The 12,535-nt window shown below is 38.8% G+C and overlaps 1 protein-coding gene across 11 annotated transcripts in view; it reads left to right on the top strand.

The window, feature by feature from the left end:
• The first annotated feature begins 3,598 nt into the window (after window positions 1–3,598).
• NFIA (nuclear factor I A) overlaps window positions 3,599–12,535 on the top strand; it is a 331,321-nt gene continuing 322,384 nt past the window's right edge. Inside the window, exons 1-2 of one of the 11 annotated variants that reach the window (XM_088154524.1) lie at window positions 3,599–4,580; window positions 10,072–10,603. In XM_088154524.1, coding sequence (XP_088010650.1) covers window positions 4,554–4,580; window positions 10,072–10,603 — 559 coding nt within the window. In that variant the 5' untranslated portion in view covers window positions 3,599–4,553. The remainder of the gene's footprint in view (window positions 4,581–10,071; window positions 10,604–12,535) is intronic. The other 10 variants (XM_088154519.1, XM_088154526.1, XM_088154528.1 and 7 more) reach the window with 10 other exon arrangements.

Here is a 12,535-nt window from a genome sequence, read left to right as displayed (position 1 = left end):
AATTATGTGGCACTGATTTCTGGGATACTTACTTCCAAGTAAGATTAGGAGTGAATCGTGAATCGGGAGCTTTGCTCAACTGGTCCGCATAATATGAGCTATAAACTTTTTCTTTAGCTAGTTTAGTGGTTACTGTCCTGCATGCCTGCATTTGAGAGACATTTTTCCCTTTTTCCATTTAAGCCATAATGACATGGTCCAGTCAAACATGGACACTTAACTCTTTTCAATCTCAAATACTAGATACACACTTGCCTCTAGTTTAATAAATCAGTGGACTGAAAAAGTGGGTAAGTCAGAAGAAATTGGAATGGATAAGTCGGGGATCTTGTAAACTATTTGGAGAAGTGAGAGGATATGAAGATGAGCACGCATGTGGATATGAGTATGTACTATGTTGTTTTCCACCCTTTCTGTCCAGAGCTGGAAGGAATGTAAGGAGATCTGTATCCAACTGGTTGGAAGTCTGGCCAGTATTGTTCTGGATCCCACTGCCCAAGAGGAACCAAATCCAAGACACCTCCTGGTCTTGGAGATAAGTACTAGATCCCTTATTTCTGTGTAAATCCTGAAAGCAGCCTGAGAAAATGCACCACTGAACTCAATTGGACTTCTAGCAGACTGCATCAGGGGTGTCCTTTAGAAGAAAGCTGCCTGGATCAGTGGTGTAGGATTTTCCACATGCTTCAGAAGAGCTTGATCCTCAAGGCTGAAGATTTAGTGGGAGTTAAGTCCCACAGAAATAATTGGGATTTGTGCTGAATTGACACAAGTAGGATTGCACTGTCAACCACTAAGCTGGCGTTTTGAATTCTTCACCTTGGGCATTGGGTGCAAAATACTGTCTCCTTGGCCCTGGGAGTAGGTTTTAGTCTGAGTCGGTTTGCAACAGAACTCATACCAGGAACTGGAAGGAAACCTTGTTTTAAAATAAAGAAAAATTGGGAGGGGGGATGGGGTGGAGAAGGGGAATGGTGTTAAAATCTATCATTAATCCTGACTTTGAAGTCTTTCTACTCCGGAGTAGCTTCATGTTCGGCTGAAGAACTAATTTCGAAGTCGTTTAAAACATCCCAGTCTAAAGTTTTTAAATCATATTAATGCGATTTCCCGTTAAGCTTCTCCCTAATATATATTCAAGATGGTCCGTATAAGTGAACCCTTCGCGACGTAATTTATATATCTAAGAGGATTTCACAGAGGCTGGCGAGGTAAAAGTTTCTGCAAATAAAACATTGTAAATGCAATACCGGGCAGCGTGCCAGGTACAATATGGATAGCAGGGATCATGGCAGAAAGTCTTTTCACAGAGACATATACCATTTCACGGTAGCAGCCTATAGCGCTTTTCAAAGTTCCCATTTTCAAGAGAGACGTGCTGGCTCGAGTGAGATTTTTGTCCTGGGTTTGTAATGGAGCGATCTCCTTTAGGTATACTTTATCCTCCCCTTGCTTCCCAAGCTTTTACACACACACACAGGGTTTTGGAGACTTCTCCCTCCACCCTCTGGGAGAGAAACCTTCCCGGAGAAAAATTTCATACGGTTCTCTTTTTGTGTATCTCTGCCTCCTTTGGGGGACGGGGAGAAAGATTTAAAGATTTAGGCTTTATTATTTGTGCCTTCCCCCCGTCGATTTTTCATTAGCCCCAGTATGCTGGGGTGTGTGTGTGTGTGTGTGTAAGGAAGAGGGAGAGAGGGAGGGCGCGCTCCTCTGAGAGCATTTTTGTGTAGGTTTTGCGGGGGGGGGAGGGGAAGGCGAGGAGGGAGCGGATGTGAAAGGCTCGGCGCTGAACTTGGATGCAAAGCCTGCCTAGGGGGCGCAAACCATCATCCCGCGTCCAAAAGTCTTAACGAAGGGCGCCAAAAGTTACTTAAGATAATATTGCTAACCACAAAGAGCTGGAAGTCGTAAAGCAAAACGGCTTGCCAGCGAGGAAAGCACAGCCAGGGGCCCGATCCTGCCTCCATCACAAATTCCTTCCTCGCCCTTTCCTTCTCCTGTGTTAAGAGAAGTTGGAGGACAAATTCTCTTAAGTTACACAGAGAGGTAAGGAAGGAGGTGGGATATCTATCTGAGTGTGGGGGAAAATTGAAGAGTTTGTGAAATGGATATCCACAATAGAAAACAGGAATGTTATCTGTCTCCCCCCTCCCCCCCATGTATTGAATCCATAACAAAAGAATAGTTTTGTTGTCCTTTGCTCCACGAAGTAGGCTACCAACATAGTGATCTCAGTGCCTACTTAACTTGCCTACCCATCCGCACAGCAACTGGACTGCTATCAGGACAGCCCTGGCAACTGATGCAAGCTGTCAGTCTGTGGCTAACCAATGGTGCACATTCACTGCCATGGGTAAGGATTCAGCTTTCCCCTTGCCACCACAGACACCGCTTTGGAAGTATTTGTGGCTGTGGTGCCCCATACATGCCAAAACCTGTGGGTAGTGTCAGATGCAATGGCTGTGAATCGCCTCAAGCTGGATTGGTTGTGGCAAGCAGCAGGAACTACATCTAATCTACATCTGGAATACAAAGCAAGGGAAAGGAAAATATTCTCTGGACCACCAGCTACTCCTGAGTTCAGAGGATGATGAAAAAGGAAGGCAAACAAGTTTGGGAACATATGGAAAGTCATAAAAAAATAAGCTTTTTTCATGGTACTTGAGTTGTTTTTCCTCAGTATTTTCGCTCTTAGCAAGTTTTGTCAACCAGAAAATCCTGTCCAGGAAACTTGGAAAACAAAGAAATCCCATTAAGTATTTTGTTGGGTTTCTTTCTATGACTTTATGTTATCCAAAGGTACCTTGGCCACTCTTTCTTGCCTTTTCTTTTTTATTAAGAAGCTTGGAATGAAAAGTAAAGCCTTTACTGAAATCAACTATCTGCAGCCTGCAAATGATGATAAGCTTTGAGTGAAACATTCAAAAATGAATACTGTTAAAAACATAGGCCTTGTCCCCTGAACAGACTTGTAAAAGCTTTGAAAAAAAGTCGGCAACATTTTAAACTTTTGAGACACCTAAATCTATGCTCCATAAAAGAAGACTGGCATTCAGAATGTGGTATGTCTTGTGGTATCCTCTTCCCTTTTTTTAATGAATGGTTGTGGATCTGTCAGTGTCTGAAGGCTGCTGCTTTTTGGGAAATAGAAGATCAGAAAGGACTCCACTTAGTAGCTTTGGTAAGACTGGAAAGAAAATATAAGACTCAGTGCAAGAAAATGTTGGTTGACTGGCAATTTTCCAAACCTCCAAAACCAAAGCTTTTCTTGTGCCAGAATAATGCATTATGATAAATAAAGGACAGAAGGCTCGATTCTAAGTTTAATCACTTTTAAGTAGTAAATACTAATACTTTCTTCTTGTGGGTTGCAATGCACCCATTAAGTTCTGCATTATTAGTAAAAGGAGCATGGCTATAACATTTTCAAAGTAAAAACAAACCAACATGGACATTCATGAGATAGCTGGAAAGTTTGCTTTGAACTTGAGCTCCAAATCATGATCTTCTGCAAAATGAGCCATCCAGATTTATGAATTTCAGAATTTGTAGGTAAATGCAGTATTATTTAAAGAAAATATTGAAAATCTCAAAAGAATTTCACTTAGGGAGATAATTCTTGGAAAAAAAATACAATTTTCAGTACATAAGAGCACAGCTTTGATACTTGGAGGAGTGTGTTCAAGACAGTATCTATTTAGAATTATACACCTTTTGAATAGTGTATAAGTGAGCTGAATGCTTAAATACGGATATTGCAACCCTCGTGTTTATGAATGGTTCGTCTGGGCAGAAAATCTCTTTCTGCAGGAGATGAACGATAGAAAGTTTAGTCCAAAGTCCTTCAAAAAAAGACGTGTGTCTGCATGGGAGTCGAGGGTGGGCGAGAGAGACCGAAATGCGAAAAAGAAGTTTTGGTTGCTTAAGCACATCCTGCACAGCCTATAGCCGCTCGGGAGCCCTACATGGAAGCGGCTCGTAATTGCGTTCCCAGTAATGCACTGAGCACAGGGATATGGGATAGGGAGGGCTGGCCGAGCAGTAGCACTGCAGCCCCCCTCCCCCGGGCAAGGCAGCGAGCGAGCGAGCGAGCTGCTGCTGCTGCTGCTGCTGGTGGTGGAGCGGTGCAGAGCGGAGCAGAAGCTGGCTGGAGGCACGCTGGCAGGCTCCCGGAGAAGCTTGGAGCCTGAGGCTTTCTACTGCTGTCGCTGGAAGCGTGGGGAGGGGGGGGGAAGTGTGCACTATGCCTTTAACGCCTGGGTACAGTAGACATGTATAGTGTGTAGTGTAGGGAAACTCTAGGCGGGGTTAAAGTTCAGCTCATGGAGCTGATCAGCGCTGGCTGCAGTTTAGCAGAGTTGGAAATGTGAAAGCAAGAAGCAGGCTCGGTTCTTCCCCCTTTCTTTTTTTTCTTCTCTCTCTCTCTCTCTCTCTCTCTTTTCTCTCTCCCTCTCTCTATTCCTCCCCCCTCCCTTTCTCTCTCTCTCCTTCTCTCTCTCTCTCCCCCTCTCACTCACACACCTCCAAGCCACAAAACCCCCACAGCAATCATGTACTCTCCTCTCTGCCTTACCCAGGTAAGAAGCTCTTTGGATTCATTTGGGGGGAGGGGAATGGCGGGGGGGGGATGCGGGAGGTTTGTCTATGCGTTGAGGAGGGGGGCGCGCGTAGAGGGCGGGAGGGTGAAATCCAGCTTGCGGAAAGTAACTTTCTTTTCCGTGAGGTTACATTCTTGCTCTGGCACGGCCATTTGTATAGACACATGGCTAATGGCGCCTTGTTATTAAGGTTTTATTTAATTAATATGGGAATGTGCGAGTTTTTTGTGTTGGAGAAACCGGGTGTCTCTCGGCGATGGGGAGGGTTCGTACCGAAATGCGCTGTGTATGTGTGCGTGTGTGTGTGTTTAGGACGATCTGCACGTGTTTAGCAGTCTTGCAACCCATTACATGCTTGGTCATCTGAAATCAATACTTACTGTTTGTGCTTCCGAAGCGATGAACGTGGAGCAACGCAACACAGATACAATTAGATTCTTTGTGTGTTGTTTTTAAAGTATAGCATTAAGTAATTGCGTGCTGCATGTATTCTTTTCCCCGCCTCCCGGACTGCTAGAGCTGCATTGCTTTTTCTCCCTGAAGTCCTCGCACACTTTTGTGTGTGGATATGTGTATGTGTTCAGCAGCCTTGTGGCTTCAGCTTTTGCCCGTGCGCGGTACACAATGTGTATTCCAGTCCTAGTCGGAACCGCAGGTCTGGAGAGATGCATTGCACCTAAGCCTTGAACTTTCCCTCCCGTACGTTACCTCGCGCTTTGATGGAGAACTTAAGAGCTTTAAGGAATTCACACTGCGCTGTTGGTTGGAGCCCCGCGCTTGCTGCAGCGGCCGCAGTTCTGCAAAATACGTTCCGTTCCGTTACTCCCGTGCACGGCCCAGTTTGGGATCTTCGGAGTCCCCAGCAACCTCGGAGGAGGAGGCTGAGCACGGCCATCCATCCCAACCCAGATCTGCCCTCCTGGCTGCCTCTAACGCTTGTCACTTGCTCGGGTGTCACATTTGCCTGGGGTTGTTTCCTTTGGGAAGTGAGGTTCGTTGTAATGTCCTGCCCGGGGAAAGAAGGAGGCGGGGAAGGGAGTTGCTGTTTGTAGAAAGTTGCTTGGTTCCTTTTGTTTGCATCTTAGCGAAGTTCCTCGTGGATTACGAATCATTCCAAGTGGGTCTCAAGCCCACTTCGCGCCTTCCCCAGATCTCCTGATTGCATTACTTTGAAATTTGAAGAGTTACATGCATGACGCCTGAATACTACTCATGCAGATCTTTCTGGGAAACTGCGATTTAAGAGTTCAGGCAACTTTTCTAACTTCCTACACAACTCCCCCCCCCAGCGTTTTGCTCCCCCCCCCCTCGGGCAAAGAAAACTCTCATGCAGCGCCAGATTTTTCGGCAACATTCCCACCCTACCCCCATCCATGCTTTTTCTGAGATAAGTTGCCACGATTTAAAATCAGAAAAATGACCTGTATTTCTCCTTTTGCTTATTATTTTAGAAATTACATTGCTTGGCCCCTCTTTTTCTAACTGATAATCTTTGGTAGACCTTTGCTGTTTCCCACTCTTAACAGTGAAACCGGAAAAGTTCCTAGGGAAATTGTATAGTTTCTTCCATTGGCACTTCAGCACTTCTGACCCACACAGAAAACACTTGGATACTTTAGTTGCCAAATGGTGATGAAGATGGTGGTTTGGAATTGAACACTTTGAACACCTTTAAAATAGCAGAAAGAGGGAAGAATTCACAATATACTTTTCAAAATGACCAAATAGAAACTTAGGAGTGGATAACTTGGAGAAATTATAGTCAGTGATTCACAAAGCTGTCACCTATAGTTAAAGAACTTATTTATTTATTTATTTAATAAAAACATATCAAACCAAAAGTACTACACAATGCCATTAAACTTTATTGACTACATTGATGTAGGTAGACGATACTGCTACTGCGCATTGAGGCTGCATTTTTGAAAGGCAACTTCTTCAGGAAAGTTTTATCTCTCTCACAGAGAACTCAAGTCAGATCTATTTTCTGTTTGTTTACTTACTTAAAATAGCTAATATTTTTCTTTAAAACACCAATAATCTGTTCTCGCTTTCCACCTCCCACAAGGGGACACTCTATTTTAGTAGGCCCTGCTATGCATTTATAAGATTTCAAATATATTTTTTGTACCTGTGGTACTTAACCTAAGAGTTACTCTGTTGCATAGCGCTTTGCATTTTCATTGCATGTTTGGAAATGTTTAGAGATTCAGAGGCATCTTTATAGAACCTATTTAGAAAGTTGCATGTATGGCACCATATTACTTACGACCAAAGGTTCCAAAATTAAGAAAGGCTTAACTTACATGTTGTCTTCTTCAAATTTGTCCAGTGTGATTTAAAATGTAATAAACACCCATCCACAGTACTGGAAGATTAGAATATAATACCTGTTAAGGGGCTATCTTCGTCTTACTCTGTAATATAGGGGAAATTACCTATTTGCTGATTATTATATACTGTTTTGGCTTTATGTTAACAGCTTATCCTAGGTGTACAGATTATTATGTAGATTTATGGATAATAGAAATATTAATGCTGTGAGAGTTTATAAATCTGGCAAAGTTTCAAATGGAGCAGATCAGTGAATTGTTTCTAAATATTGCTGTGGTATGGTTTTACTTAAATATGTGTGCTTGGCTTCTGAGTTGTATATTCCATGTTTAAATATATGTTAGCAAGATTTTTGTTAAATAATTCAAATGTAGCTATATAGCTATGGCAAGGTGTTATTAAGAACCCCATAGTTGTGAACCATAAAAAGTATTATAAACTCACTTTTGTTATTTTCCTCTCCTGCCTATCTGGATCATTTGATTTAAAAAAAAATATTCTAAAGACTCTTCATTTAATTTTATAGAACTTCTATTTCTAATTCTAACTTTGAAAATGAAAACCATACATACCTATCTTTTTCTTTTTGGGTAGTAGTTGTTCCTTTTAATTTTTTAAGTAATTCTGAGATCAATCTAAATGTTCTTAAATTTTCCAGCAAACCTGGAAAGCAATAATTTGTCTTAGTTGTGAATATGCATAATAATGTTCCTTGTTTTTTTAAAAGATAATCTATTATGGAGTACACAGACCTTTCTTGAGCAACTGACCTTTCATATACTGTTTTGAGGAAGCCAATCTGGGTAGCATTACTTATATCAGCAGTGGGGAATCTCTTAATTATATCATTACGAGAAGCTCATTTGGTGGATTTTGAAGATTTTAGGTAGATTTTTAAGCTATGTCTTCCTTTTTCAATCATATTAGCATTGCTAGATTTCATAATACAATAACAGAAATACGTATATATTGTCTAGAAATGTATCTATTTATATTAATAAATGGTAAAAAGTTTGTAAAATAAAGTCAAGATACATTTAAGAAAGCACAAAGGCTTGCATTTTAGGATGGGTAATTTTTGCAGATGTATCATGTGTCACAGAAGATAAGCATTCCAAAATCTCCTGTTTTGGTACCGTTGGCGATTCTAAAGTGTATGCATGTGGGAAAGGCCTTAACATTTTCTGTTTCATGCATAATTATTTTGTCTTTAGTTGCAGTTCCTCTTAGTGATAGGCTTGGATTTGTGAGGAAATTTAGGAATGTACAATTATTTAACTGTCAGCATGATATTTTTCCAGTTTTTTCATGGGATTTATGGAAATTGTTATTTTGTTACATGTAAACATTATGTATTAAACCGTATAAACATTCAGCCATTTTTTCTTCAATATCTGGCAATTCACTTAACCTACTTTATATTGTTTTGAAAAATATTTTCTATAGAAAATTAATACAATTCAATTTTTCCATTATGTTGGTAGGTAGCAAGTAATTATGTTTAGAAGATAACATGAGATCCAACTTGTGAAACTCTTTCATATACTGTGCTCTACTATCCCTGATCCTTTGGTTCTGAAATTTCCTGCATTGATTGGTGAATTTTGGACATTGCTATAGCATTACATAACAATATCCTTTATAAGGGTAACCATCAAAGTATTTTAATAATGGATTAGTTTTCTGAATTTCATGAATTAAGAAATTTAGACGTCAGCCCTATTCATTCTTATGGGAAGTAAGTCTTATTGAATTCACAAGGGCTTCCTTCTGAATAGGCATGTATAGATTTGCATAGTAGACATTCAGTATTGAAGGACACGTACTTCTAGATACAAGAGGAAGACCATGTTTTCTTCTAGTATGCCGATAGTGTTAGCTCTTCTTACAAAGAAAGCCCAGATTCAGCAAGAGAAATCCTAACATTTCAAAGTGGTGCATTTTCAGGAATATATACTTAAATTGCAGATTTTTTCTATACATTGTTTTATAGCTAACTGCATATGTAAAAATAATATGTGTTGCTACTAATTTCAGGTGACCTTTTATAGCATTGAAGGGTGCTTTATTTATTTAAAAGTTTACAATACCATTTTTTTTTTGCAGTACTGTAGACATTGGGGAACCATTTAAAACCCTTTTTCTCTTTTATAAAAGGAAAAAATTCACATAAAAGGCATAAAAAAGGTAGAAAATGCTTGCATTAGCAATGATTTTCCCCATAATACGTCTCTAAAAAGTGTAGATGCATAATGCGCTTTAAGACACACTAGCCTTTCATGTTATTTTTCTCATTTTTTCTTAAAATATTTGTGGCTTAGGATGTATTAAGCCATAATATTTAATATCCCCTATACTATTATTGTTTCCTAAATAAAGATCAAAAAGTTTCACTGAAAGATTTCTATATTTTATTCTGTGTAGGAATTATTTATCTTTGTGAAATTCTGTTTATATATTCCATTTTAATTAGCATTCTATTGTGTTACATACATAATTATACTCAAAATTCAATGTTAAATTAAAGTATTTTTATGATATATCAGGTTTTCATTGGCTGGTGTTGTTCGGACTTTCAGAAGTTAAAATTTTGCCAGTTTGGCAAGCATATAGTATGTTGGTCACATCATTCACAGCAGGATCAAGGAAAAAGCAAAGGAATACACTCCTTCCTTTTTTAAAAAAAAAATGGATGAAGATTACAGTGGTCTTGTTGCAGACTTGAAATAATTGATTTTGGAGTTACCCTATTGACTTACACTGAACTATCATAAAGTCAGCTGTTTAAGGCTTAGAGTTTCACCTTTCTGACCCAAAATAACATTTGCTGCAAAGTCAGTGCCATGGTTTTTATTGAACTTGCTTGTTTTAGCAAATGCGATTCACACTGTTATGGCAAAATATTTTCAGCACTTGGTGTCTGGGGCTGAGTGACAGCAGAAAATTGAACGCGAAGATATATTTTAGAGATTTTTTTCCTTTGTTGCCAGGATGTAGAAATGATTATGTCTGTACCTAGCATAGGTACTGCTGTCATTGGCCTATTTGAAAGTTACAGTGACCTATTAAGAAAACAACATGCCCTTCACACCCCAATTTTCCTTGTTGTAATTTTTTTCACTTTGATTATTTTCAGGATGAATTTCATCCCTTCATTGAAGCACTTCTTCCCCATGTCCGAGCATTCGCGTATACATGGTTCAACTTACAAGCTCGAAAGCGAAAATACTTTAAAAAACATGAAAAGCGCATGTCAAAAGAGGAAGAAAGAGCTGTGAAGGATGAATTGCTAAGCGAAAAACCTGAGGTTAAACAGAAGTGGGCATCCAGACTTTTGGCAAAGCTTCGGAAAGACATCAGGCCTGAATATCGGGAAGATTTTGTTCTAACTGTGACAGGAAAAAAACCTCCTTGTTGTGTTCTTTCCAATCCAGACCAGAAGGGCAAAATGAGAAGAATTGACTGTTTACGGCAGGCAGATAAGGTCTGGAGGTTGGACCTTGTTATGGTGATTTTATTTAAAGGTATTCCGCTTGAAAGTACTGATGGCGAACGCCTTGTAAAGTCCCCACAGTGCTCAAATCCAGGGCTGTGTGTACAGCCCCATCACATAGGGGTTTCTGTTAAGGAACTCGATTTATATTTGGCATACTTTGTGCACGCAGCAGGTAAGTGCCTGTATTTCAAGTTGTCCACTGTTGAATAAGTTCGTTTTGTAAGAACATAACCGCATGGTTATTCCAGTGTGTGCTGTGATTGCACTTGATCATGTAAGTTATTTAAACTCTGCTGCTTTGCACTGTGTCTGAGATGGTGGTCCTGATGTCCTCAGAAGCAGAGAAGATATAGATTGTGGTGTAAGACTGCATCATTGTTCCAGAAAGTGATTGTGAAAGAGAGGTGCCTTTCACTATTTGCCTAATGTGCAACATACCTAAAGCATTTTCATTAGAATGCCTTTAGGAAATGCTTGGCACTAGAATGGTGTGTGTTTCTTAGAATTATTTTTTAGTTTTGTGTAAATTTGGCCATGTAGAGAAGAAACGAAAACACTATTTATGCTATAAGTCATGTCTTTAAATAGTTGGAATATGTAAACCTTAAACATAGTAAAAAGAAGTGGGCAGAGATTGAGGCCTCACCAACATGTATATATAGCTAGAGATTAAAGAAATTTCGGCTTAATGAAGGAAGAAATATTAAAAGTCATTCTTAGTAATTGCTCCATATAAATAGAATATTATTGATTTTAAAGAATGGTTTATTAATTTAACAGTGCTGCATGTTGGAAAATGGATATATGCATTGTTTTTGACTCTTAATGCAAAATAATACATTTTTCTATAGCCTGCTTTGAGGAAGTTTGTAGCTTCTGAGTTTTGGAGGCTAACATCAGCACCAGAGTGATATTTCTAAGCAACTCATCATACTTTTGTCTTATCAAGAGTTCAGATTGGCATAGATATGGAGAAGAAAAAACTTAAATGATTTCTCAGTTTGTTAAACGCATGCATCTGGGTTTGTATGCAACATTTTTAGATATGAGGTATATTGGTAGCTTTTAGATGGTTTTATACAAAAGTTGAGTTGCTTCTGTTCTGTTTTGGCTTTATATGTAGTAGCGTTATTGTGATAATTGGGATATGCAGTTACAAGAAGCTTCTGGTTTTGTGCTATGGAATCAGACAGAGTGGTGTGCTCTGAATATGAACTGTTGTGTAATTTTGATGAATGATGCATCTGAAAATATTGATAAAGAGATGACTTTTTAAGCAATACTGTGAGCAGGTGACTTTTATTTGGGATCTGTGTTTTGTGTGTGCATGTAATAGTGGCTATGTTTTATTAAGTGCAAATGTTTATAATAGATTGTGGCCTCTGTGAGAGTTCATAGCTGTATATACTGTGCTGAGTGGAAAAATTAATGAATAAAGAACATATTTAAAAATACAGAAGTTTAATATATTTGGTGATAATGGCATATTGCAAGCTATTTTTGTACACTTGTTGATATATGATGTGAATTTAAATTGATTTTTTAAAGGATACATGATATGTCATTGAAAGTATTTGTTAAATTCTATGTCTTACTAACTTCAGTAATTTAAAGTGGTTAATCAGTAACATTGCAAAAAAGCCAAACAGTTATATAGCCTTTTCTAAAATTATAACTGTACCGTAATATTGTTGGCAAAAATAAAATCCGCAAAATGGAAAAAGAAAATAATCAATGCAAGTAGGCCTAATAAAATCCATTGCTTCCATTATGGATATTAAGGGAACATTGTAATATTTTAATTACTGCTCTTCTTCTTTGCTATCACTGAAGACTAGTAAATCTCATTATGAACACCTTTTTCAATTGTTTTGAAAGTAAAGGTATTGTCCAATTCAACCATATAATTTATTCAGGATTAAGTTCAATTGAGTTCAGCAGGGTTTCTATATAAGATACAGGTTGTAGCCATACATATAGTTTTGTTTATAAATAAAAATCATTTTGTAGTCCTTTTAGAATGTATACTTCAACTCTTGGGCTTATTAAATGTCTGTAATGTATCACATCTTTTTTATGCCATGTTTTGGAAAATAGGATGGCT

Source organism: Python bivittatus, unplaced genomic scaffold (assembly GCF_059951505.1).
Source record: "Python bivittatus isolate LINGU-HERP-01145 unplaced genomic scaffold, Pbiv_v1 ctg000700_np1212, whole genome shotgun sequence".
NCBI classification, from domain to species: Eukaryota; Metazoa; Chordata; class Lepidosauria; order Squamata; family Pythonidae; genus Python; species Python bivittatus.
This window is presented reverse-complemented; position numbering and strand designations above follow the sequence as displayed.